Here is a 24,847-nt window from a genome sequence, read left to right as displayed (position 1 = left end):
AATGCATTCTCAACTTTCAAAAAGTTTTTGATGAATATCCATACGATAGATTCCCAAATCATCTAATTACTAGGAAAATATTTTGTCACAGATTTGTCTTAAGGATAAGAGGAAACGGTAAAAATGACCAATGTAATATCCTGGATGTTTGAGTTCAGGACTTTGAAGAGTTTTCACAAACAATCTAAAATAAAATAGCACTCTCCAATAGAAATAAAATGCATTCCACTTAAGTAATTTTAAATGTTCTTGTAGCCATGTTTGAAAAAGTAGAAATTAGCCAGTAAACAATTTTAGTAATCTTTTATTTGACTCATAAACCTAAAACATTGTCATTTCTGCATAACATAAAATTTAAGGAAACTTTTTTTTAATAGTCTTTGAAATCTGGTGCATATTTTACAATTACAACAGACCACAATTCATCCTAGCCACATTTCAAGTGCTCAGCCACATGTAACTACATCTGACAACACAAATGTAGAGAAAGCAACTCAGCTTTGCACATGTCATTAAACTTCTAGAATGTGCCCAATTAAGAGGCACAAAATTGAGAATGCACTCTCAGGACAAATGTGTAAGAAAGAATTCCAAACTGTGCCTAAAATATGTGAAATCTAGGTTCCCTAAAGAAATAGACAGTTATATCATTGTACCTCCAAAACAAGACAGCTTTTCTTTAGAGTGAGTGTCACAAAGTGAATATGCTTATTTTAAAACTACGAAATTCTCAGAATAAGTTGTTTTTACGTTTCTGGTTTCTATAATACTACAAATTTATATTTGCTAGATAAGCTAGGGAGAAAGAACTAAACTTTACATGGAAGTGAGGTAGCCATATAAAGATAAATGGATGGGAAAAAATTAATGTTCTTCAGCTGAAAAGACAAATGTGGGTGAATGATTAATGGAAGAATATAAATATAAAAAGTAAACAATAGAATGATCAAATTTACGGAGTCAAGGAACTAAGTCTGTGGGTCTGTGAACGTAAATTTCATAGCCCTGATGATAATCAGATGATAGATGCTAAAAGAAGGGTACTTAAAAGGTCTTTGGTAATACTGCACATTATGTACTTGCTGATAGACCTTGCAGGAACTCAAATATGTTCTATTCTATTTACTCTATGTGTCCTACACCTATTAGAATTCCTGGCATGTTGCAGTTGTTCAGTGAATGTCCTGGGAGGGGATGAGGAGGATTGGTGGCCTTCATGGCTCCATACTTCTCACAGGACACAAACTCACTACACTTATACCTTCTGCTGGAAAATCTGCTTGATGCTCCAGCCTCTAACCTCTGCTAATAATATTATACTTCCTCCCTGTGTTCCCGCAAGAGCTTCTAAACTCCCCACAACTTAAAGGGAAGTAAGGCTAGTAAAATTTAGATTCCACAGTGTTTCTTCCAAACTTTCAGCATGACTTAGTCACATTTCTGTCTCCTTTCTCCCTTCAAGTCTATCTCTGATGTATGTTTTAAGCAAATAAAAATATTTAGGTTAAGGATAACCACAGAATGAGATTTACTGCTCAGTATTCAAGAGGCCTGCTTTTTAGAGTGAGGAATTTACAAATATGGCACATAATAGTATAATGGCATTATTAAAAATATCAGAAAAACTTCTTACCCAATGTGTGTAGTTCAACATATCCTGAAATAAAATGACTGGGATCTAAAATATTACTTACCTCACTTCTTTCTCAGTTTTGGAGAGTTTTAGTTCATGCTGAATATTACTTGTCCATGAATTGTGTGTACATACAAACTGTCGAAAAGAGCTCCCTAAAGAACTGTGATTTTAAGTAAGAACATAAGAGACAAATTTACAAACACGTTAAGCTAGATACTTCAGAGTTGGCATTTTGGTGTGTTTGTTTAAGGCCAGATGCCTTGCAGATGGTATTTTTTGTTGCTCCTGTTTAACCATTTGCCATTTACAGTCTTAATCTTGTTGAAAGGAAGAGAACTATTAAAACAAATAAAGCTTTTTTGAAAATGTCAGTTTTTATGAAAACTCTGCTTTAGTTCCATTTGATAATATTTATGAATTCAATAGGGACTCTGAAATTTTAACCATATATAACCCTCTATAATTTGGCTTCTTAAATAAACTAAATACCTTTGAACTTTAGTAGTAAACCCTATTTGGCATTTCAACTCTTAAGTTCATCTTGGTTAGAAATGAAGGATGCAGTTTTCTGTCTCATGTTTTCTGTGTTTAATATGATTGTGAAATTCTGTGAAAAGAATAGGAACTTAGGTTACAATACAGAAGTATCTCCAAATCAAGTAAGTATAAAGCATTGAGTATGAGAAAGAGGAAACTGAGCATGAGGTGTGAGGCGATGACACTGTGGTCTTTTCCTTCAAGGAGGAGGAGATAAGATCAGCAATATAATGAGCATACCTGAATATTCATTGGAAGGACTGATGCTAAAGCTCCAGTACTTTGGCCACCTGGTGCCAAGAGCTGACTCATTGGGAAAGACCCTGATGCTAGGAAAGATGGAAGGCAAAAGGAGAAGGGGGCAGCAGAGAATGACATGGTTAGATATCATCACTGACTTAATGGACATGAGTTTGAGCAAACTCTAGGAGATAGTGAAGGACAGGGCGCCTGGCTGCTGCAGTCCATGGGGTCACAAAGAGTCGGACATGACTTCGCAACTGAACAGCAACAACATGATGAGCATCAGTATTCCTGTTAGCACATGAATGCTCTAAGAGAGTTTCATAAAAAAGTATAAGGCTCCATTGGAGGGTAGATAGCTTTCTTTTGGGAAAACCAGGAAAGAATATTTTGAGATGACATTTGAGCCAAGCCTCACAGTATATGTAGGATTTTGAAGTGTAATAGGGAGAGCATTTCAGGGTAGGAAACATGAGGTAAATTCAAATAAATAGTATGAATGTTTGAGCATGTTTAGGGTACATTAGGGACTTCCCAGATGGCACTAGTGGTGGGAAAAAAAAAAAAACCCGCCTGCCACTGCAGGGAACATAAAAAGACGTGGGTTCAGTCCCTGGGTCAGGAAGATCCCTTGGAGGACAGCATGGCAATCCACTCCAGTATTCTTGCAACCCACTCCCAGTATTCATGGGAGAATCCCATGGACAGAGGAGCCTTGTGGATTACAGTCCATAGGGTCACAGAGAGTCGGACACAACTGAAGCAACTGAGTGAGTGAAGCAACTAAATGAGTGAGTCATCCAGGTTGGCTAAAGAATTTGGTAATGCAGGTAGAGCATGCAAAGCAAGAGTAAAAGCAGTGGGATCATGTTAAATTTGACTGTTAACTCCCAGACAGCAGTTATAGAGGCTTTTAGAATGAAACTGATGTCATCGCAATCTTGATTTAAACAGACTTGGCTCTAACTTTGAGTCTTAGCTGTTTCACTTATTGGCAGTAGGATGCTAAAGTCCCCAAACCTATCTCATTCACAAGTATTTTATTTGTCTCTTAAATACTGCTCAGTCATTTCCAGCTCTTTGTGATCCCATGGACTGTAGGCTGCTCAGCTCCTCTGTCCATGGGATTCTCCAGGCAAGAATATTGGAGTGGGTTGCCATTTCCTTCTCCAGGGGAACTTTGCTACCCAGGGACCAAACCCAGGTTTCCTGCAGTTGCAGGCAGATTCTTTACCAACTGAACCAGTAGATAAATGAGATTCTGTATATTAAAATGCCTAGTACAATATCTGGCATATAGTAGGTAGTAAAATGTTCACTAAACCTGGCAGCAAATGGGTTAAAGCAAGAATGATCTGACAAGGGAAAGACTTGAAATAGAAGAGGGGAAGGGTAATGGAAGTCTCAAACAGAACAGTGGTGAAAGTGGAAAACAGAGTCAGTGTGGCTCAGATACCACTGGAGATGGAGGGTTTTGGAGAACGAGAGAGAAAACCAGAAAGACAGGAGCCATGAGGAGGCTCACCGTACCTGTGATGTGATAGGGCACAGTGATGGTCAGAGGTCAGTCCGTAGATCATTTTTTTTTTTAATGTACTGCTTTGATTTATTGTTTTTTGTTCATTTGTTTTTAATATTTTCAGTGCTGTTGTTCAAAGTTTTAATATCTGGTAAGTTGAACACTTTATTTGGAATATCTCTTGTGGCTCAGCTGGGAAAGAATCCGCCTGCAATGTGGGACACCTGGGTTCGATCCCCTGGAGAAGGGAAAGGCTACCCACTCCAGTATTCTGGCCTGGAGAACTCCAGGGACTGTAGAGTCCATGGGGTCGCAAAGAATCGGACACGACTGAGCGACTTTCACTTCACTTCACTTCACTCTGTTTTTAGATTTCTTTATTCAAGGATAAAGAGAAGCAGAATGGTTTCACAAAAGAATAGTAAGAATCTAATTTTTTTTTTTAAAGAGCCTTTGAGAACACGTTAAGGAAATAATACTAATGAGACCTAAACACTGGTTTGGGGTTTTGTTTATTAGAACTCTGCAGTTCACCGCAATCCAAGTAAAACTGATTCCCTAAGCCCATACTTTGTCATGAACTAAAACATTCTGTTCCAGGCACAGTAGCACCTTCCCATAGAAATCCACTTAGCCAGATAGCTTATTTTCTGAGTCATACACTCAGATGCAGGATACAGACTAGGAAGTAGACAGTTTAGAAAAGTGTTAGATTCTGATAAAACCCTGCAGCTCCTTGCCCACATGTGTTCAGTCTGGTGGTATTTAAGAGCAATAACAAGATACCAGTGATTTCTCTGTGCCTCTTGGAATTTTAAGACACGTGCATGAAATTCTTATAACAACTCCTTGACGATAGGCACTATTATCATCTCCATTTTATGTGTGAGGAAACTGAGACACAGAGAGAAAGTAACAGACTCAGATAATCCAGCTATGCAGGTGGTAAGACAGTCTGCACACCCAGGCAGTGTGACTCCAGAACTGGGGTTCTGCATTACTATGCCATCTCCATGAATGGTGGCTTCAGGTCTGGTTCTTCCACTCTAGTTCTATGCCAGTGAACAAATTATTTCATAATTCTAAAAAAGAAATACTAGTAATGGTTGGACACTTAGCCCAGTGTCATGGTAACTGTAACAGTAACTATTATTATTGAACTTGACCCAAATGCCACCTCTTTTGCACCAGGGTTTTTAGTGCTATCTGATATTTTGTACTTTCTTAAAATCCCTGTCTCCCTTTTAAATCCTTCCTATGATTTGGTGAAGAGGACAAGGAAATAGCTTCCTGAATGGATAGTATTGTTTTAAGAGTTTCAAATGGTTACTTTTTAAAACATCTACAAGGTTATTAAAGGCTATTAGAAGAAAGATAGAGATCAACTAGCTATTGCTTATCACAGCTGATGATTATCTTTTGTAAACTGATCAGCACTTTGGGCTTCCCTGGTGGTGCTAGTGGTAAAGAACCCACCTGCCAATGCAGGAACTACAATGAGACACAGATTCGATCCTGGGTCGGAAAGATCCCCTGGAGGAAGGTATGGCAACTCACTGCAGTATTCTTGCCTGGAGAATCCCTTGGACAGAGGAGCCTGGCCCGCCACAGTCCATGGGGCCATGAAGAGTTGGACATGACTGATGTGAATGTTGTCACAAGTCTAAGTAGGAAACCATTGAACATAAGGAAGTAGGCATCATGAAGCAGAGTTTTGGTTTTTGTTATACTCATTTGTGAAATTGGAGGATATTTGTGTATTTTAACAGTAAGATCAGTAACTTATATAAGATAAAAATGATATATGTTTGGAAATTGGTATGAGCTTTCTTTTTTTGCCCATATCAAAAAAAAAAGAGAGAGAGAAGACTATAAATAAAGCTGTAAAAGCCAGCCATATTCTTACTTTCCAGAGAAACCACTAATAACTTTTAAGAAGAACTTTATAGATACAAGCATATACACACAGGTGTGTATATGATTCTGTAAATAAAAATAAAATGAGATTGTATATTTTATGACCTACTATTTTTCCAACTTATCAATATACTAGGGGCATATTTTTATCTCAATACATATGTTATTGTTTTTATGTCCACATGATAGTCCACCATGTACCATAATCTATTAAACCAATCATTTATTGGTAAACATTTGGATTTTTTCCAGTTTTTTGATGTTGTAGAGAAATATATAATGGCTCTGTGTGTGTGTGTGTGTGTGTGTGTGTGTGTGTGTGTGTATTTATTCACACACATTCATTAAGTCATGGTTTGGCACACTTTTTCTATAAAGGGCCAGATAGGAAATATTTTAAACTTTGTGGGCAAGATGATAAGTCTCAGAACTATTCAACTCACCTGTTTAATTCTAAAGCAGCCAGAGACAATACATAAACAAATTAGTGTGGCTGTTTTCCAATAAAACTTTTTTAGAAATAACTGTAGTTTGCTGACCCCTGATCTGAATGATTCTTTGATCAAAGATTATGCAAAAAAAAAAGCTTTTAGTAGGTATTTCAAAATTGCATCCCAGCTAGAATCAAGGCTATAAATTAGATAATAGTATTATATCAATGTTAATCTTCTGACCTTGATAACTGTGCTGTGGTTACATAACAAAATGTCCTTCTTAGAAAATACACAATCAAATATTTAATGGTGAGGGAACATCATGTCTGCAACTCATTTTCAAATGGTTCATGAAAAAATATGAGAGAGGAAAAAAGTAGGAAAATGTTAATAATTGGTAAATCAGGATTTAGGATAAATGGAAACCCTTAGTGCAATGTTTCTATATGTTTGAAATTATTTCAAAATAAAAAATAATAAAAAATGGTCCAGCCCTAAAGCTCTCATACTTTCTTAGTGAGGTGTAAATCACCCTGCAGAAGGACGGTTGACAATATATGAAGCTTCGAGTTGACTTGGTGATTCAGAATCAGAGCTGTTTCTATTTGACAAAGGAATTAAAAAGGGCAAAAGTGTTTCACTGCATTGTTTCCGTAACAACTCAGACTTGATGTACTTTTCAGAGCTTTTTATTTCACTGGAATGGTTGTGTAAAATTTAAGTTAGTGTCAGATCAAACTATTAATGCAAACTTCAATCACATTTAAAAAGAAAGAGAGAAGAAACCTAGTATATGGCAAGGTAATCATTTGGATAAGCTTACTTTCCTAAGAGCCTTTGAACCTGGGCAAAGGATCATTATTATTCTTTGAATCTCTTAGGTCAATTGTATTTTTATAATGGACTTTTTTTTCTCAGCATATTTGTACATCTTTGTTGTCTCTCAGATGAGGCAATGAAAGGATGCAGCCCTAATTTACCATCCAGTTGCTTTAGAGACAAGCTTATCAGGTGGCCAAGCTGGCATTCCGTTTTAACACTTGAGGAGTCTCACTTGTATTTTTATCCCAGAAAGAGGTCTTCCTAATCCACCTGAACAGAGATAATTAAAGTGCCTGGACTGTACTAGACATTTATTCCTGGACTAGACATTTATTCCTGGAGTTCATTTAATCTTGGCAGCACCCCAGTGTGGTAGATATTAGTGTCCCCTTCCCACAAAGAAAACCCATAGAGGTTAACTCACTTGCCTGAGACCACAGAACTAGTAAATGTTAGAGCTAAAATACAAATCCAATACTGAATACAGGCCATCTCAGACATTGCAGTTTTTCTTCAAGGACAAATTTTGAATTGGTCCTAGTACTGAGGGAGTTTATTTCAGTATTTTTTCTTTTAACCTATTCATTAAGATGTGATGACTGAAAATTTAGGCATTCTGCTAACAAAAAAAAAAAGATGTGTACTTGCAAAGTCTTTTGTGAGAGAATTTAGGGCTTATCCCCTGTACTACTAACACATGCCTTTTTTAAAAACACCCATCTCTTTTAATAATTTTTGTCATCGTTTGGGACAGGACATGAAAATTTACTCCTGTGGTGGCACTTTATCTGACAGATTCTTTTTTTTTTTTAATCTGGCTTATGAGTTTAAGATCTGTTATGATTTAAACCTTTATGAAGTGGTTAGCTTTAATGCCAGGCCTTTGAAAAACTTTATGGGAGTTGATAGTTGTTTGCCAAGCGATAAAAACAAGACATTTGCCATATATGTGTTTTAAGAGTTACACTTTTTGTGAAAAAGACGGTAAATTGTGAATTCTCTTTGCTGATAAGAGTTTCAAAGAAGACAGCTAATAAACATAGTATCTCCTTTTTTCTGGTTGGGTGATAAACTTTAATGGAAGACAGTTGAGAATTTAGTTGAATCTTTGGAAGCAGCATAGTTACCCAGTAGTTGAGAGTCCCATGACTAACTAATGGAGTTAGTGGAATCATCAATTATGGTTTTGGTTTTTAAAGGTGATAGATGGTAAAATACACAATGGGCGAAGGTGAGGGTGGGAGGAGTTGAGAGTAGCATTGACATATATACACTACCATGTGTAAAATCACTAGCTAGCAGGAAGCTCAGCTCGATGGTCTGTGATGACCTAAAGGGGTGGGATGGCCGTGTGGGGAGGAGGCTCACGAGGGAGGGGATGTATGTATACATACGGCTAATTCACGCTGTTGTGCAGCGGAAACTAACTCAGCATTGTAAAGCAGTTATGTTCCGATTAGGAAAAAAAACTGCACACACACAGAAAAACTGTGAAATCTGGCTCTAGCTCTTCAACAGCCTCATTGCTGCTTCTAATTGAGATGGACAGTAAACCATTGGTCCCAAGCCTGGCTGTATTCTGTGCCCTGTAGCCATAAACAGATTGATCCGACATCTGGTATTCAAGCAAAGACCAGAAAGTTACACTTCTAAGACACTGTGTGCCAAGTATGTTGTACCTCGAAGTTTCCCTTACAGACAGCTCAGAAACTATATTTAATATAAAAGCTGTTCTAGTTTTAGAAATCTTGACCTCAAATATAAATCAGAGTTTGGGGATAAATCTTTAATCATAGTTGACTGGGCCCCAAATATTCAGAATTTAAATGCCACGTCCCAAAGCAAGCCAAGTAAAGGTGATCTGTTAAAAAGCAGTTTATACCGGTGCTGTGTACGTATGTGTTCAGGCTATTGTGTCATTTCTCCTTCTCCTGTTCCCCTACTCTACTAAAAAAGCTAGGAAATAGTCCTCATGATGTCTTTTTCAGAAGCTTTCTTGATGAAAGAATACTCAGAAGTATACCTGGTCACAGCAATTCAAGGGTCTTTCACATAGACCCTTTTATTCTTGCATTTTTAATTTTTTGCTCAATGTTACCAGCTCCAGTAAGAGAAGTTTGTAAAAGAATGATATTGATGTGTTATTAAAATATATCCTCTTCTTATCCATTATATAAAATTATGTCCCTGTTAGGAAGGGATTTAAAAATCAATATGTTGTTTCCCAACCTCTTAGGTGAAAATAAGGCATCACAGCTGGGTCCAGGAAAGGCTGAAATTATGTCAGAGTGTGAGAGCTCTTAAAGGCTATCTTGGTGTTTTTACTAAATTGCTGTCCACCAGATAGGTACACATACAGTTAGAATTTTTTAACCTGAGTCCAACATTATTGGTGAAGTTAAATGCAGGCTGTCTGCAATCTTGTATGTATTGACTAGTGATTTAGCTCAGGTAATTGCTGTTTAGTTAATATGTGTCAGCAGTTCTTGACAATTGATAAACTTTGGGGGGGGTTATATCATGCAAAAGAATACTAGAAATTATATTTCTATTCCAGTAGAAATTTATCTTTTGGTTTCAGCAAAATTCCGGCAAACACTTTTCCATCCTACATTTTTTTTTTCTATTCCTATTAGAGATTGGTATATTGATTATGTTGACAGCACAGTTAAAGAATTTCTTCATAACAGTTCAGAGTATAATCAACTACTAAGATACAAGTTACAGATTTTACAGCCCACTTTACTTGGCACATGAGGGCACTACAAGGGCAGGGAGCGGGGGTGTAATCCCGTCCAACACGGATGGCTTCCGGCAGTTACCTGCTCCTCCCACTCTCTGAAGCCCACTGTGCTGTCCCTGGGGGGTAGGGACAGCAGCCTCATGGAGACCCTGAGGACGCAGCTTACAAGTGTGGAGATGCCTAGACCTGCACCCTTCCAAGAGCCTCTCTGTCGCTGACACTCTAGGACCTGGAGCTGCCAGCCTGGGGGTCCTCTTGTTATGGGGCAGGGCTCATGTGCCCGAGATGTAGAAGCCCAGCACTGACAGCAGGTGTATGAATCAAAGTGAGGGTTTATTTGTAGGGTGCCAAGCAAGGGATCGGGAGACAAGTCTCAAATCCACTCCAATTTGGTCTTTGATTTAGGGGCTATTTTAAAGAGTAAGAAAGTCAGAAGATTAATCATCACCTTATGATTTAATTGAGGCATAGCTGATGTAAGGTATTCTATAACTCTCAGGGGTACAACATAATGAGTCACCGTTTTCCAGGTCGTTACCCTTTATAGTTCTTCTGACATACTGGCAATCTTCCTTGTGTGTGTCAGTCACTCAGCCATGTCCCACTCTTTGCAACCCCATGGACCGTGGCCCCCCAGAAGTCCTCTGTCCATGGGATTTCCCAGGCAAGAATACTGGAGCAGGTTGCTATTTCCTGCCCCAGGGGATCTCCCCAACCCAGGGCTTGAACCCAGGTCTCCTGCTGGGACTTCCCTAGTGACTCAGACGGTAAAGCGTCTGCCTACAATGAGGGAGACCCGGCTTGGATCCATGGGTTGGGAAGATCCCCTGGGGAAGGAAATGGCAGCCCACTCCAGTACTCTTACCTGGTAAATCCCGTAGACAGAGAAGCCTGGTAGGCCAGTCTGTGGGGCTGCAAAGAGACATGACTGAGAGATTTCACTTTCTTTCTTTCTCCTGCCTTGCAGGCAGATTCACCTTCCTTGTGCTGTATGTATAATACATCTTTGTAGCTTACTTATTTTGTACCTAGTAGTTTGCTGTTTTTAACCCCTGGTGGTGTTGGTAGTCATTCAGTCGTGTCTGACTCTTTGCAGCCCCATAGACCGTGGCCTGCCAGGCTCCTCTGTCTATGAAATTCTCACACAAGAATACTAGAGTAGGTTGCCATTTCCTTCTGCAGGGGCCCTTCCTGACCCAGGGATCGAACCCAGGTCTCCTGCACTGCAGGCAGATTCTTCACCATCTGAGCCACCAGGAAAGCCCTTTTAACCCCTACTCTGTCTTGTCCCTTCCCATTCCCTCCCCCCACTGGTAACCACTAGGTTGTTCCACATGACATTTCTTTTTTTAAACTGAATTATAGTTGAATTACAATGTATGTTAGTTTTAGGTATACAACACAGATTCAATTTTATATATGTATTTTTTCAGATTATTTTTCATTATAGATTATTACACAATATTGAATACATAGCTCCCCATGCTATACAGTAAGTCTTTGTTGCTTTGGTGTTTATCTTTTGTATACAGTAATTTATATCTATTAATTACATACTGTAAGTCAGTCAGTCAGTTCAGTTGCTCAGTCATATCCGACTCTCTGCGACCCCATGGACTGCAGCATGCCAGGCTTCCCTGTCCATTACCTACTCTTAGAGCTTGCTCAAACTCATGTCCATCGAGTTGGTGATGCCATCCAACCATCTCATCCCCTTCTCCTCTTTCCCCCCTTCAGTCTTTCCCAGCATCAGGGTGTTTTCCAGTGAGTCAGTTCTTCGAATCAGGTGGCCAAAGTATTGGAGTTTCAGCTTCAGCATAAGTCCTTCCAATGAATATTCAGGACTGATCTCCTTTAGGATGGACTAGTTTGTTCTCCTTGCAGTCCAAGGGACTCTCAGGAGTCTTCTCCAACACCACAGTTCAACAGCATCAATTTTTCGGTGCTCAGCTTTCTAAAAGTCCAGCTCTCACATCTATACATGACTACTGGAAAAACATAGCTTTGACTAGATAGACCTTTATTGGCAAAGTAATGTCTCTGCTTTTTAATATGCTGCCTAAGTTGTCATAGCTTTTCTTCCAAGGAGCAAGCGTCTTTTAATTTCATGACTGCAGTCACCATCTGCCAAGATGCAGTGATTTTGGCGTCCAAAAAAATAAAGTCTTTCACTGTTTCCATTGTTTCCCCATCTATTTGCCATAAAGTGATGGGACCAGATGCCATGATCTTCGTTTTTTGAATGTTGAGTTTTAAGCCAACTTTTTCACTCTCCTCATTCAAAATATATGTTCTTATTTGTCCATAAGAAATATAATTTTTTTCTCTCCCTGCTATTGCTTTTCTTGACTCCTTCCCCTTTCATTTGATGTCTTTAGTCTTCTATAGAGGAAACTTTCTAGTGGGATAGAAACATATTTTAGATAGAAATACAAAAGCATTATTTTGTGAAAAGGTAGATATTTATCATCACTGCACTGGTTTCTAGATTTCAGAAGTATTAATAAAGACGATGCTTGAGCCCATTCTTCTCCTAGTGGGTTTGAACCGGCTACTGTTCTGTTACTGAATGTTGACATCAGTCACCATCTTTGTCTTTTCTAATGAGACAATTTTTAAAGTCATGTGATCATAAAATTATTTTTAGCTTCTTGATCTTGATTTTATAAAAGTAAATTAAAGTTTGTACAGTATAAACTAGTTTAAATATTCTAATATCCTGAATTGATGTTTGTTTCATGACATGTTTGCCTTGTTTGCTGAGCAGTATATTAAGTTCATTTACAACAGATTGGTTTTTAAATTTCCTTTTGTATCCCATTTTGACTGGTAGTGCCAAGTCTCACTAATAAGAATAATAATAAATACTGAAACTTTTCTCAGCTCCACATATGAAAAACATGTAATTCTGTCGATGACATTCACAGAACTTAATATTTGCCTAAAGTCATAGGCAAGGATTGTTGAAGACATTGTATTTCACCTCTAAGTATTTCAGTATGAATCTTCTAAAAACAGAACATTTTACTACATGTTCTGTTAGTAGATAGATGCTACAATAACCATCATCACACATAAAAAATTAATAATTCCTTAATTTGTCTGTCTATATTAAAATGCTCCCAATGTCCCGTAAATGTTTTTATGAGTTTTTTCCCCCTAAGCTTATGTCTTTCCAAGATTCACACGTTGCATCGTGTTGTTACGTCTCTTTAGTCTTTGTCTCTCTTTTTTAGTCTAAATGCGTCTCTCCCCTTTTGGGAGATTATAAAAGGGTGATTTTTCAAATCTAATAATTCTTTCTGTTTCTAACTGGCTTCTTTTTGGCAGGAATGAGGGAGGGGTAAAGAAAAACTCCCGTTTGACCAAATGCTAAATAGTTTAAATAATACGTAAACAAATGGATAGGTGCATTTAAGAGCTAATTGCAGAAACAGTACTTAACATAAATCCTGTGCTTAAAGTGAAAGCTATGTTGTTTTAAGAAAAGCCTCCAAGAAAAGCAAAAGACTATACAAGACAGAAAATGTAAAGATGTCTAGATTCTCAATAAGTAATATTTATATAGTTATAATGTTTTAAACATAGCTGACTTTCAGTCAACCTTGATGGCTTAAAATAGTTTAAAAATTAATATAATAGTTATCAACTTTGATGATAGAGTCTAGAAAGTGGAAAGTGACTTATACTATTGACTCCTGGCTGCTTGAATCAACCTTGAATTCCTGAATCAACTCCACTTGATTATGATTATTATCCTCATCTACTAATGAAATTCCCTAAAATTTTGTTACCAGATGTAAGGAAAATATTTAGGATCTCTATTTTCACCTCATCATTTGAAAGTTTCTATTTTGTCATATGTTTTATAGTACATGGTATATCCAATAATCATAAAAGTTTAAAATATAGATACAGGGCTTCCTTGGTGGCTCAGTGGGAAAGAGACTGCCTGCCAGTGCAGGAGACACAGGTTCGATCCCTGGTCCAGGAAGATCCCACGTGCCACTGAGCAACTAAGGTCATGTGCCACAACTACTGAGCTTGTATAGAGTCCAGGAGCCGCAACTACTGAAGTCCATGCACCCTAGAGCCTGTGCTGTGCAACAAGGGAAGCCACCACAATGAAGAGCAGCCTCTGCTTGCTGCAACTAGAGAAAAAGACCTTGCAGCAACAAAGACCCAGCACAGCTAAAAATAAATAAATAATTTTAAAAAATAAATAAAAAATAAAATATAGATACATGTATATAGGGGAGAATTATATACTTATTTTACTATTCTTAATTTAAAAATAGTTTCACCCCAATGGACATGTCAGTTTTGTTTGTTTTTTTTTTGGACATGTCAGTTTTGTTTTAAAAGTATGGTATATTTGAATGGTCTTGTAAACATTATCCTAAATTTTCATTAAAATAAAAATTTTGTGTGATATTCATTTTTAAATATTTTTTTAAAATTTTTCTCAGGGTTTTAATTGAGGGGTTTTTATACTTCAAAACTTTTGAATCATTGTCACAACTTAATTTTAAGTTTTTGAATCATTGTCACAGCTTAATTGTAAGTTTTAAATTTGTATTTCAGAAAAGCTGAAACTAATTCTCAAAGTAGATGGGTCAGCAGTATTAGCTTAAAAGGAAATAAGCTTTTAATAAGAAAGGAGATGAAATAAATAGTGTCTTAAGCTCTGTACCCTGTGTATGAAATTAAGAGCATTTACTAATAATCAGTATAAAAGTTGGGGGGAGAAGGAAGTAATTTAGTATTTGCCCTTATTAATTATTCCTACTAAAAACCTTTTTTCCATCTGGAATGTTTACTTCAGGGATCATTTGAAATAAGAAAAGCAAAGGAAATAATATGATTGGTAGGGAGAAAATAAATTAAGAAACTGAATTGCGCAGAAGTCTGTATTAGACTCAGTTCCCTTCTCAACCCCACCATCCCCCCATCTCCATCCCACTTTAGGAACAAAGAGTAGATCACAAAAAAGCGCATTCTAAATGTTAATTTTTAAAATTTACAGTTCTCAGACTCATACAGTTTAGCGTTTTTTTACCCATTTGCCATGTTAGCTTTTTGAAAGTAGAAGAATTTGCATTCTTTTTTAAGCTCTGATACTCTGTATATTAAGAATACATATAGGTTCATGGATTTGAGAGGAAGTTTTCTTTAGGGCTTTTATTAACTGAAAAACGCTTTTAACATTATAAGGTGATTATTTACTATATCATGAGGCAAGAATTGGACCAATGTTTTTGGAGGTTTAAACAGAAATAATGTTTTATGGATGGATTGTTTTGGTAGATTTTTTTGGTAAACTTTTAGGTAGTCAAAAACTTGACTACTTAATATTGGTAAGATTTTCCTTAATATAAAAATAACTTTACAATATCAATTACCACCCATATTAAAGAACAACTTTCAATAACATCATTAGGCCAGCATCATTAAGTAGGAGAATTGAATTTCTGGCTTTTAAGTGGGATTTATCAATTAAAGCACTACAGACAGTGATATATGTACATATTAGCAGATTATTTGGCAGAATCCTTCATGAGATAGTTTGAAGAATAGGCATGGCCTGAATGATAGTACAATTAGACTGATTTATAATCTAGCTTAATAAACACAGATTAAATTCTTGTCATCTAGATGGTTGTGGTCTATCCATTTTTTAAATAAGTGATTCAAATGAGGACAGATAGCATATGTTGTTTTTTTAATTAATAGATGATATGAGTCTGAGACACATACTCCTAATAAATAGGATGGTATTTCTTTAGAAAACAGAATGATCTTGATGAGTTAGAATGGGATATTTCACAAGATAACTCTTAATAAAACATGAGCATAAACTCCCCCCCCCAGAAAAATTTAACAATATACTATAAAAAATGGAAGTTCCTAGGCACATCTTAATAGATATTAATAGAAGATGATTCCCATTTCAAAAAAGCAAGATTCAGGATTATATTCATAATGGGATCTTAACTTTATATGTGTGTGTGTGTGTGTGTGTGTGTGTGTGTGTGTATGAGAAAGTACAAAATACAGCAGCTCTAGATTAGGAATGATTTTCTTTTCATTTTGCCTTATTTTCACATTTTCTACAGCAAGCATGCATCTTTCCTAACATATGTAAGATAAGGTGTTTCATGTTTTCAGTGGCCCAGATGTGCAGTCTAAGCATCAGTCAGTTCAGTTCAGTCGCTCAGTCATGTCTGACTCTTTGCAACCCCATGAATCGCAGCACACCAGGCCTCCCTGTCCATCACGAACTCCCGGATTTTACTCAAACTCATGTCCATCGAGTCAGTGATGCCATCCAGCCATCTCATCCTCTGTCGTCCCCTTCTCCTCCTGCCCCCAATCCCTCCCAGCATCAGGGTCTTTTCCAATGAATCAACTCTTCGCATGAGGTGGCCAAAGTATTAGAGTTTCAGCCTTAGCATCAGTCCCTCCAACGCACACCCAGGACTGAGATCTCCTTTAGGATGGACTGGTTGGATCTCCTTGCAGTCCAAGGGACTCTCAGAGTCTTCTCCAACACCACAGTTCAAAAGCATCAATTTTTTGGCGCTCAGCTTTCTTCACAGTCCAACTCTCACATCCATACATGACCACTGGAAAAACCATAGCCTTGACTAGATGGACCTTTGTTGGCAAAGTAATGTCTCTGCTTTTTAATATGCTATCTATAGGTTAGTTTATATTGTCACAATAGAGATTTCCTACCTTTTATCGGTCTGTAATAATCACCGTGGCATAAAAGCATGAGCTGTAGTGCTCTGTGTGTTCGTGTTTTCTCACTCCACTACCGTGAACCCACTGAATCTGTTTCCATTTTTTTCTCTTTATCAAAGGTTGAATTAATAAAGGGGAATTTACAAAGTGTCGGACTTACACTTCGTCTGGTCCAGTCAACTGACGGCTATGCTGGGCACGTCATAATTGAGACTGTGGCCCCAAATTCGCCTGCTGCAATTGCTAACCTTCAGCGGGGAGATCGACTGATTGCTATTGGAGGTAATTATGCTGCTGTGCAGTATACTTGACATTTACCAAGAAAACCAGAGAATAGATGTAGGGCTTTTTTCCTCTTCCTTGTTTCTATAAGCACATTACTTTTATAATGGAAAAAAAAAAACATTAAGTAAAAATCTGAAGGAAGCCTTAAAAAATTTGAAACAGGTATCATTTTAGTTCTAATATATAAATCTTTAAAATACTTCCTCTTTAGACCATTTTCCTCCTTTTACTTCTGTATTTTTTCCTGAATATGAAAGGACAGGTCAACAGTTATCTTTCTTTATGATCACCACTATTACTACTCTGAGCCTAAAACTGACGGAGTTAGCACTACTACCCCCATCACTTAGGACTAGATACTGAACAGGAGAGAGATTCCTTGTCTAACTGGGCACACCTGATCTATCCTGTGGCCCCCATATTGGTGGCCCATATTGTTCCTTATTGGCCAGCCATTTGTTGATAGACTGTCATTCAGAGTGCAGCCCAAATCACTGTCACTGGTGGAAAAATGTGTCACCTGCATGCCTTCCTGTCAGTTGCATTAATAAAAACTGCAAATCTATCGATTGGCAGATTATTTGCTTGTATGTGTATAAATTATCAATAAAGCTACCTGTGACACCAGTGGAGAAAAGTCTAAGCCTTTTCAGATCTTTGTAGTACCTGGCTCACCCATTCTAGACTTGTCAAGAGATTTCTTAAACACATGGTTGGTTACACTTGAGCTTTTAAAATTTTGTGGAATATTCTGTCACAACTAAGACAATAAATAACCAGGTAGGTTAGTTCCTAAATTGAGGAGCAGTTGTCCTTGGTTATATGTTGAGGAAACCCTGTCTTTATTTTAATTCATAGCCATCATGACAATAAAATAATAAAAAAATTTGAAGTTTCAAAATATTGAAAAATTAGAGTTTGAAAATTTTGAAACACTGCTTTTTAAAGTCTCTCGTGTATTCCAGTCACCCAGGCATGGTGTTAAAATGTGGGTTCTGATTTAGTAGATCTGGGGTGGCGCTCCAGGTTCTACATTTCTAACAAGCTCCCAGATGATGACTGTGGTCCACAAACACCTAGGATAATAAAGCTATAAAATAGACCTCATCTGTTAAATAGTTATTTAACATAAACATAGCAGTTATCCCTCAGCTAAAAATCACAGTTCAGTATAATTTTTTATATTTATACATACCCTGTTTTGATTTTACCTACAGCATAAAATTTTCCTTTTTAGACCCTTTTACAGGAAATTTTTGTTTTCAGTTACACAAGTCATAAATATCTATCATCAAAAATAAATCCAAGCAGTATAAGTATAGATGGGGTGAAGACACAAAAGTCACCTCTTCGTGTCTAACATTTGTTAAAAATTATAATATTGAGATAAGGGACAGGTATAATACACATTCTTTTTTTTTTAATCACTGTACTTCATTTATGCAGGTATGTATCATTTAAAAAATTTTTAGTAACAGGATTGGTGATAGTTGAAATAAGACTGACAAAATGTTATATTTATGCTCAATGATGCAGTTCATTTTACTATTTCCTCTGCTCTTGTATATATTTGAAATATTTCAAAAGGAAAATAATCCAGGTTTGGCTGGCCGGTTCCAAAGGATGAGTTTAGATTGATATGAAGTTTTACCTACCTCAGATCATCAGATGGACTTATTTTTTATATCAGACTACAGTTTTGCTGGAACATAGTGTGGTTAGAGGGAAGCAGTAGAGCTTAAGGCTGGATGAATCATGAAGTCATGTTAGTTCTCAATTGCCATATGATTGAGTTTATTTGCTAAAGGGTTTTGAACCAATGTTTTAGGAAAGTTGGGAAGCAGCATATGTATGGTGATTAAAATAAGGAAGCTCTAAGTGAGGGATCATAGTAAAAAGCTGTTTATTACTGTAGTTGAAACAAGTGATCAGGAGGATCTGAGCCAGGAAGGAAAATGGAAAACTCTTGGGTTCACAGCAGAATGAATCTCAAGAGTCCACCATCTCCATGATTCAAATCAGGTTAACTGGGAGGGCAGCAAATTGATTCATGTACTAGTGAGGACAGCAAGATAAGAATGTCAAAGAGAAGCTTTTATTTTATCAACAAAACATCCAGGTGGTGATGTCCAGAAGCCTTTGGGAATGTATGACTAGATTGAAGAAGAGAGGTCACCACCCAATGAAAAAGTTGATGGTTGAAACTACTGAATGGGTGTAATCTAGGGAAAGAACAAAAAGGTCGAGGAAACCGGTGACAAAACCATGGGAACGTTTGCATACAAGGGACCGATAGAGGTGGGGGGGAAGAAAGTAAAGGAGAGGTGATCAGAGCTACTACAGCGTTGTAAAGACCAAGGCAAAGAAGGACGGGAATAAACATTTCAGCAAGAATAACTGACAGAGCAAAGTCCTGAAGGAGATGGGGAACAGAATCCAGAGTAAGGTGAAGGGCGGCTTCCTCCTCTCAGACAGCTCGTTCCGGAAAATGATTGGCAGGGAGAAAAGGCAGCCGTTTGTTGGTCTTTTCATAATTCGAGTGATGTCATCTATAGAAGAAAAGAGCGGGAACGGTCGGCTTCAGGAGAGTAAGAGAGGTTTGAAGCTGGTGTTTGGAAACTTAGTTGTTTAGACACCAATTCAAAGAATGCTACAGCAGCACTGAAAGGCACGCTGGACACAGATGGCATAACTCAGTGCCGTCCCCAGGTAGGAAGCTCAGCATCAGGAAAGGGCGGGGAAGGGGCTAGCCCAGCTGGGGATCATCGGGACAGCAGATGGTAGAAGAGGAGAGGACTGGAGCAGAAGCAGAGAAAAGCTTGATGTGAACACCATTATGGTGAAGAGGAGAGGGCTAGGGCAAAAGCATAAAAATGTTTAATGTGAACACCATTAAGGTCGTGAGACTGAGCCTGGGGAGGGAAGCAAGTGGACCAGCTGGACCATGAGAGCAAAAGGAGGAATGACCGGACATGGACACTACCTCAAAACAGATTCAGTTAGCAGACAGGTGGAAATAGGAGACTGTGGTCAGAAGTTCATTCCAAGTAGATCTTTGATGTGGAAAAGTTCCAAGTAATGACCAGATCTAGAGCATGCTCTTGCCTGGGCAGCTGAGGTTGGAGAATATAGAGGTTGGGGAACTCTGAAGTCAGGTTATTAGTTGGGGCTGATACTATTTTGATTTATTGAGGATGGCTGTAGGATCTTTGGAAAGCCAAGACTCCTCCTCACCTTTCTCTTAAGTCCTGTAGAAGGGGATTGCTTAGGTAAGTACTGTTTGAGGGAAGGCAGGGAGACCTTTTAAAGTTACACCTGGAATGTCCCTAGAAGAATGCATCAGAAGCTGCCAGCTTTGATTGCCTCAGGGAAGGGAGACTTTCCACTGTGCATCTTTCTGTGCCTTTTGAATTTTGAATTAATATAGCACCTATCAGAAAATAGAATGAAAACTTAAGATAGGTATTACTGAATTACAGATACAGGTAATAAACAACTTGGTTAACTTTAAAGCCCTCCTATCCCTTCTTTATTCATTCTCGTCCTGAAAAAATTCATTTCATGTGTACGGCTAATAGAATCTGTAAGCATCCACTATTCACAGCATAGTATTTTGCTAAGTTTAGTTCAAGCACCGGTCTGTTAATTTGAATCATTCATCACCTAGCTTATAATCCCTGAAGCGCTATAGAATTTCCTTCAGTAGAATCAGTTTCCCATCATTTTTAAGCCTGGTTTAGCCATTAATAAAATCCTTTTCAGTAGGTTTTACTCGGTTCACTTCATTCAAACTGAGAAAAAATGTCATTTAAACCTAGGAAGGAATGGAAAGCAGCTAGGAGTTAGCAGCTTGACACCCTCCTGAGATTTTCATGGCATCATTTGGTTTGGAAAGGTAAACATTTCCAGGACATTGGAGCAGTCAGAGTTTAGGAATCAGTACACTGATGTATCCATAAGCCCATAACATATTTTAGAGTTTTCACTATTGCTTTTCTACTAGTTCAATGATCATGAATTAATGGCAATTATACTTAGTGAATTTAGGTAATTTTTACTGCAGTAATTTTATGTTTTCCCTTTGAAAATCTTAAAACAGGTGTGAAAATCACATCTACACTGCAGGTGCTGAAGCTCATCAAGCAGGCTGGTGACCGAGTGCTGGTGTATTATGAGAGGCCTGTTGGCCAGAGTAATCAGGGTACAGTGCTGCAAGATAACTTTGGACAGTTGGAAGAAAACTTTCTGTCAGGCTCATGCCAACCGAACTTTGAAGAGGAAGCAACTGGGTTGGCAGTAGATGCTGAAAATAGAGACCTGGATTCTGAATTTGAAGACTTAGCAAGTGATGTCAGAGCCCAAACTGAAGCCAGAGAGGAGGCACAGTCACTAAGTCACAGCCCCAAACGTACTCCAACAACACTTTCTGTTAAACCCCTTGGAACTATATCACCTGTTTTAAACCGTAAATTAGTTGTAGGAAGTTACCCACCACCACCAAAACTTCCATCCAAAGAAGGAAATAAGCCCTTAGCCCTAAAATCTTCTGAGATAACAGAACCAGCACAAGTGTCAAAACCTACCCAAGGATCCACTTTCAAACCACCTGTGCCACCACGCCCACAAGTCAAAGTTCCTTTGCCTTCTGCTGATGCCCCGACACAGGCCGAACCAGATATTTCTGTTGAAAAGCCAGAGAAGGTGCTGCCACCGCCTCCTGCAGATAAACCTGCTGAAAAGCAAGTGAAGAATCTGGATCACATAGAAGAAGCAGCTGCAACTAAGCAGTTTTTAGCCAAGCAAGAAGTGGCAAAAGATCTGACTTCTGAAAGCGCCTGCCCACCTAAGGACAATTCAGATGACCATCAAACGTGGGAATCATCAGAAATTCCTTATCGCAAGAAGCTGGGGAAATGGACAAGAACCAGAGCCAGCTGTTTCTTTGACATAGAAGCCTGCCACAGGTACTTAAACATTGCGCTGTGGTGCAGGGACCCTTTCAAACTAGGGGGTCTCATCTGCTTGGGGCACGTGAGCTTGAAACTTGAAGAGGTGGCGTTAGGATGCTTAGCTACTTCGAACATGGAGTACCTTTCCAAGTTTAGACTGGAAGCCCCATCACCTAAGGCCATGGTCACAAGAACCGCACTACGAAATCTGAGTATGCAGAAGGGGTTCAATGACAAATTCTGCTACGGTGACATTACTGTTCACTTCAAATATTTGAAAGATGGAGAGCCAGACCACGTAGTTACTAACTTAGAAAAAGAAAAAGAACTCCATTTGGTTGAAGAGGTTTCTGCTCTGCCTAAAGAGGAGCATTTTGTTGGACAAATGGGTTTAACAGAAAATAAACACAGTTTCCAGGACACTCAGTTCCAGAACCCGACTTGGTGTGATTACTGTAAGAAGAAAGTTTGGACTAAAGCTGCTTCCCAGTGTATGTTCTGTGCTTATGTCTGCCATAAGAAATGTCAGGAAAAGTGTCTAGCCGAGACTCCTCTTTGTGGAGCGATGGATCAGCGGATAGATCGGGCCCTGAAAAATCTCAGGCTGGAAGGACAGGAAACCCTCTTAGGCCTGCCCCCTCGTGTTGATGCTGAAGCTGGGAAGTCAGTCAACAGAACAACAGGTTTGACGAGACATATTATCAATACGAGCTCTCGTTTGTTAAACCTGCGTCAGGTCTCCAAAACTCGCCTGTCTGAGCCAGGAACTGATCTAGTAGAACCTTCACCAAAACACACACCCAACACATCAGACAATGAAGGCAGTGACACAGAGGTCTGTGGTTCAAACAGCCCTTCTAAACGAGGCAACAGTGCAGGAATAAAGTTAGTGAGAAAGGAGGGTGGTTTGGATGATAGCGTTTTCATTGCTGTTAAAGAGATCGGTCGTGATCTGTACAGGGGCTTGCCTACGGAGGAGAGGATTCAGAAACTAGAGTTCATGCTAGATAAACTGCAGAATGAAATTGATCAGGAGTTGGAACATAATAATTCCCTTGTTAGAGAAGAAAAAGAGACAACTGATGCAAGGAAAAAGTCCCTTCTTTCTGCTGCTTTGGCTAAATCTGGTGAAAGACTACAAGCTCTGACACTTCTCATGATCCACTACAGAGCAGGCATTGAAGATATTGAGTCTTTAGAAAGTCTGTCTTTAGACCAGCACTCCAAGAAAATCAGTAAGTACACAGATGACGCAGAAGAAGACCTCGACAGTGAAATAACCCAACTCATAGACTCTCAGCCATTCAGTAGCATATCAGATGACTTATTTGGCCCATCTGAGTCTGTGTAACAGTCCATATTTAAACTTTCAAGTGCTTGAGGAAAAGTTGCATCTAAAGTACCACAGATACAACCACATTTAAACCCTCTTATTATGCACTTTGGCCTGCTTCTTTACAGTTACTTGCTTGTGTGAGAACTAGAGTGGAAGAGGTGGTTTTCCAGCAAAAACATGACCAGCCCACTAAATTGGTTGTTTCAGATTGCATTTATAGCTATGCTTTTTTGGGTTTATACTGGGAATTTATTTTTACTAATTTATTTTTAACTTTTTCTAATTATGTAATTATGTAAGCTAACTTTTTGTGTTTATGTATGTGTGATGTCTCATTGTATTTTTTCCCTCTCCTCTTCCTAGTTTTTGAATTAATGTTAAATAGCATACTGTCCAGATTCTTGAAATATTTTCACTTCCATCACGGTTGTAACAACAAATTTGTTGCATGCCCAACTTGACAACAGCAATCATTGAGGGAACAGGTTTTGAATCTTACTTTGTGTTATTAAGTTTGTCATTTCTACTTGCTTGAGATTTTTGTTATTTTGGGGTCTGGGGGTGATGCTTTCTGTTTTAATTTTGCCAAATGTAATATGAAAGCAGATGCTGCAGCTTTAGTTAGTTATGCTGATTTAGTAAAAAAAAAAAAAAAAAAGATTACATATATTGCTTGTTTTTTATGCTTCTGTGAACTTTTTTTCTAAAGCTTCTGTGCAGTTTAAGTATAGTAAGAATATAGTGATTAATTTGAAGAGCTTGCATTGAAAAACAAAATGTAATAGGGAATAAATATAGAATGCAGTTGGGTAAGAATTTTGAGAGGATAACAAGATTGCTAAAAAAAAAAAAAATAACCATAGGATTTTGAAATAGAATCTTTCAAAATATTGATATTTTCCTTTCAAATGGAAGTTTTAAACATTTATGATTATTTTTCAGCTTCAGTTCTCCCATAGGAAATAAAGCATGTGCAAGGATATTTGAAGTTTCAGAGGACTGTTCTTAAAATGACCTTGTTGATATCTGGTTTGGCTGTTTTGTTTTAGAAATTTTTTCATGCATGAGAATGTTGTGAACAGGAGGAATCATGCAAAATACATTTATTGTTTCACCTGACATCTGCAGATTTAAAGGAATGACCATTCTGAATGCTTCTATAGTTTAGACTGTCTTTTATTCATTAAAAAAAAAAAAAAATAGCATAGATACCTAGGAATTGGGACCAGGTGTCTTTAAAGGAAGGTCTACTGTAATAGTTCTTTGTGTGGATCCTCAGTAACACATGACTGAGGGAAAACGTGTGAGTATGACCTTTGTTGGTATACCATAAAAGTTTTGGCCTTTTATATGTCTATAAAAGATATGTACATGTTTTTCCCTTTCGTAGGTGGCTACTATGATAATTGCTATATAGTGAAACTGACATGAATTTAAAACTAGATAGCACAGCTTTTATAACTGGCCAGAAAAGGCATCGTATAATAGTAAGGATTCTGGCCCAGGTCCATAAGCTAGGATTCCATACAAGAGTTTAAGTTGAAGCTTTTCTGTTGGCCATTAGCAAACTGTGTAACCATAAGCAAGCCACAAAAGGGCTCCATGCTGCAGTCTCCCCAGCTCTCAAGTAGGAATAAACCAAAACTTCCTCTTAACTACCTCACAGAATTGTTGTGAGG

General features: G+C 38.0%; 1 protein-coding gene across 1 annotated transcript in view; it reads left to right on the top strand.

Moving 5' to 3' along the window:
• The window catches only part of PDZD8 (PDZ domain containing 8), a 76,918-nt gene extending 52,631 nt beyond the window's left edge, over positions 1 to 24,287 (top strand). Inside the window, exons 4-5 of the mRNA XM_020891043.2 lie at positions 16,718 to 16,880; positions 20,983 to 24,287. Of these exons, the coding sequence (XP_020746702.2) occupies positions 16,718 to 16,880; positions 20,983 to 23,183 (2,364 nt within the window). The 3' untranslated portion in view covers positions 23,184 to 24,287. The remainder of the gene's footprint in view (positions 1 to 16,717; positions 16,881 to 20,982) is intronic.
• Positions 24,288 to 24,847: the final 560 nt, after the last annotated feature.

Source organism: Odocoileus virginianus, chromosome 7, assembly GCF_023699985.2.
Source record: "Odocoileus virginianus isolate 20LAN1187 ecotype Illinois chromosome 7, Ovbor_1.2, whole genome shotgun sequence".
Taxonomy (NCBI): Eukaryota; Metazoa; Chordata; class Mammalia; order Artiodactyla; family Cervidae; genus Odocoileus; species Odocoileus virginianus.
The sequence above is the reverse complement of the archived record's forward strand: the minus strand, read 5'-3'. Positions and strand labels throughout refer to the sequence as shown.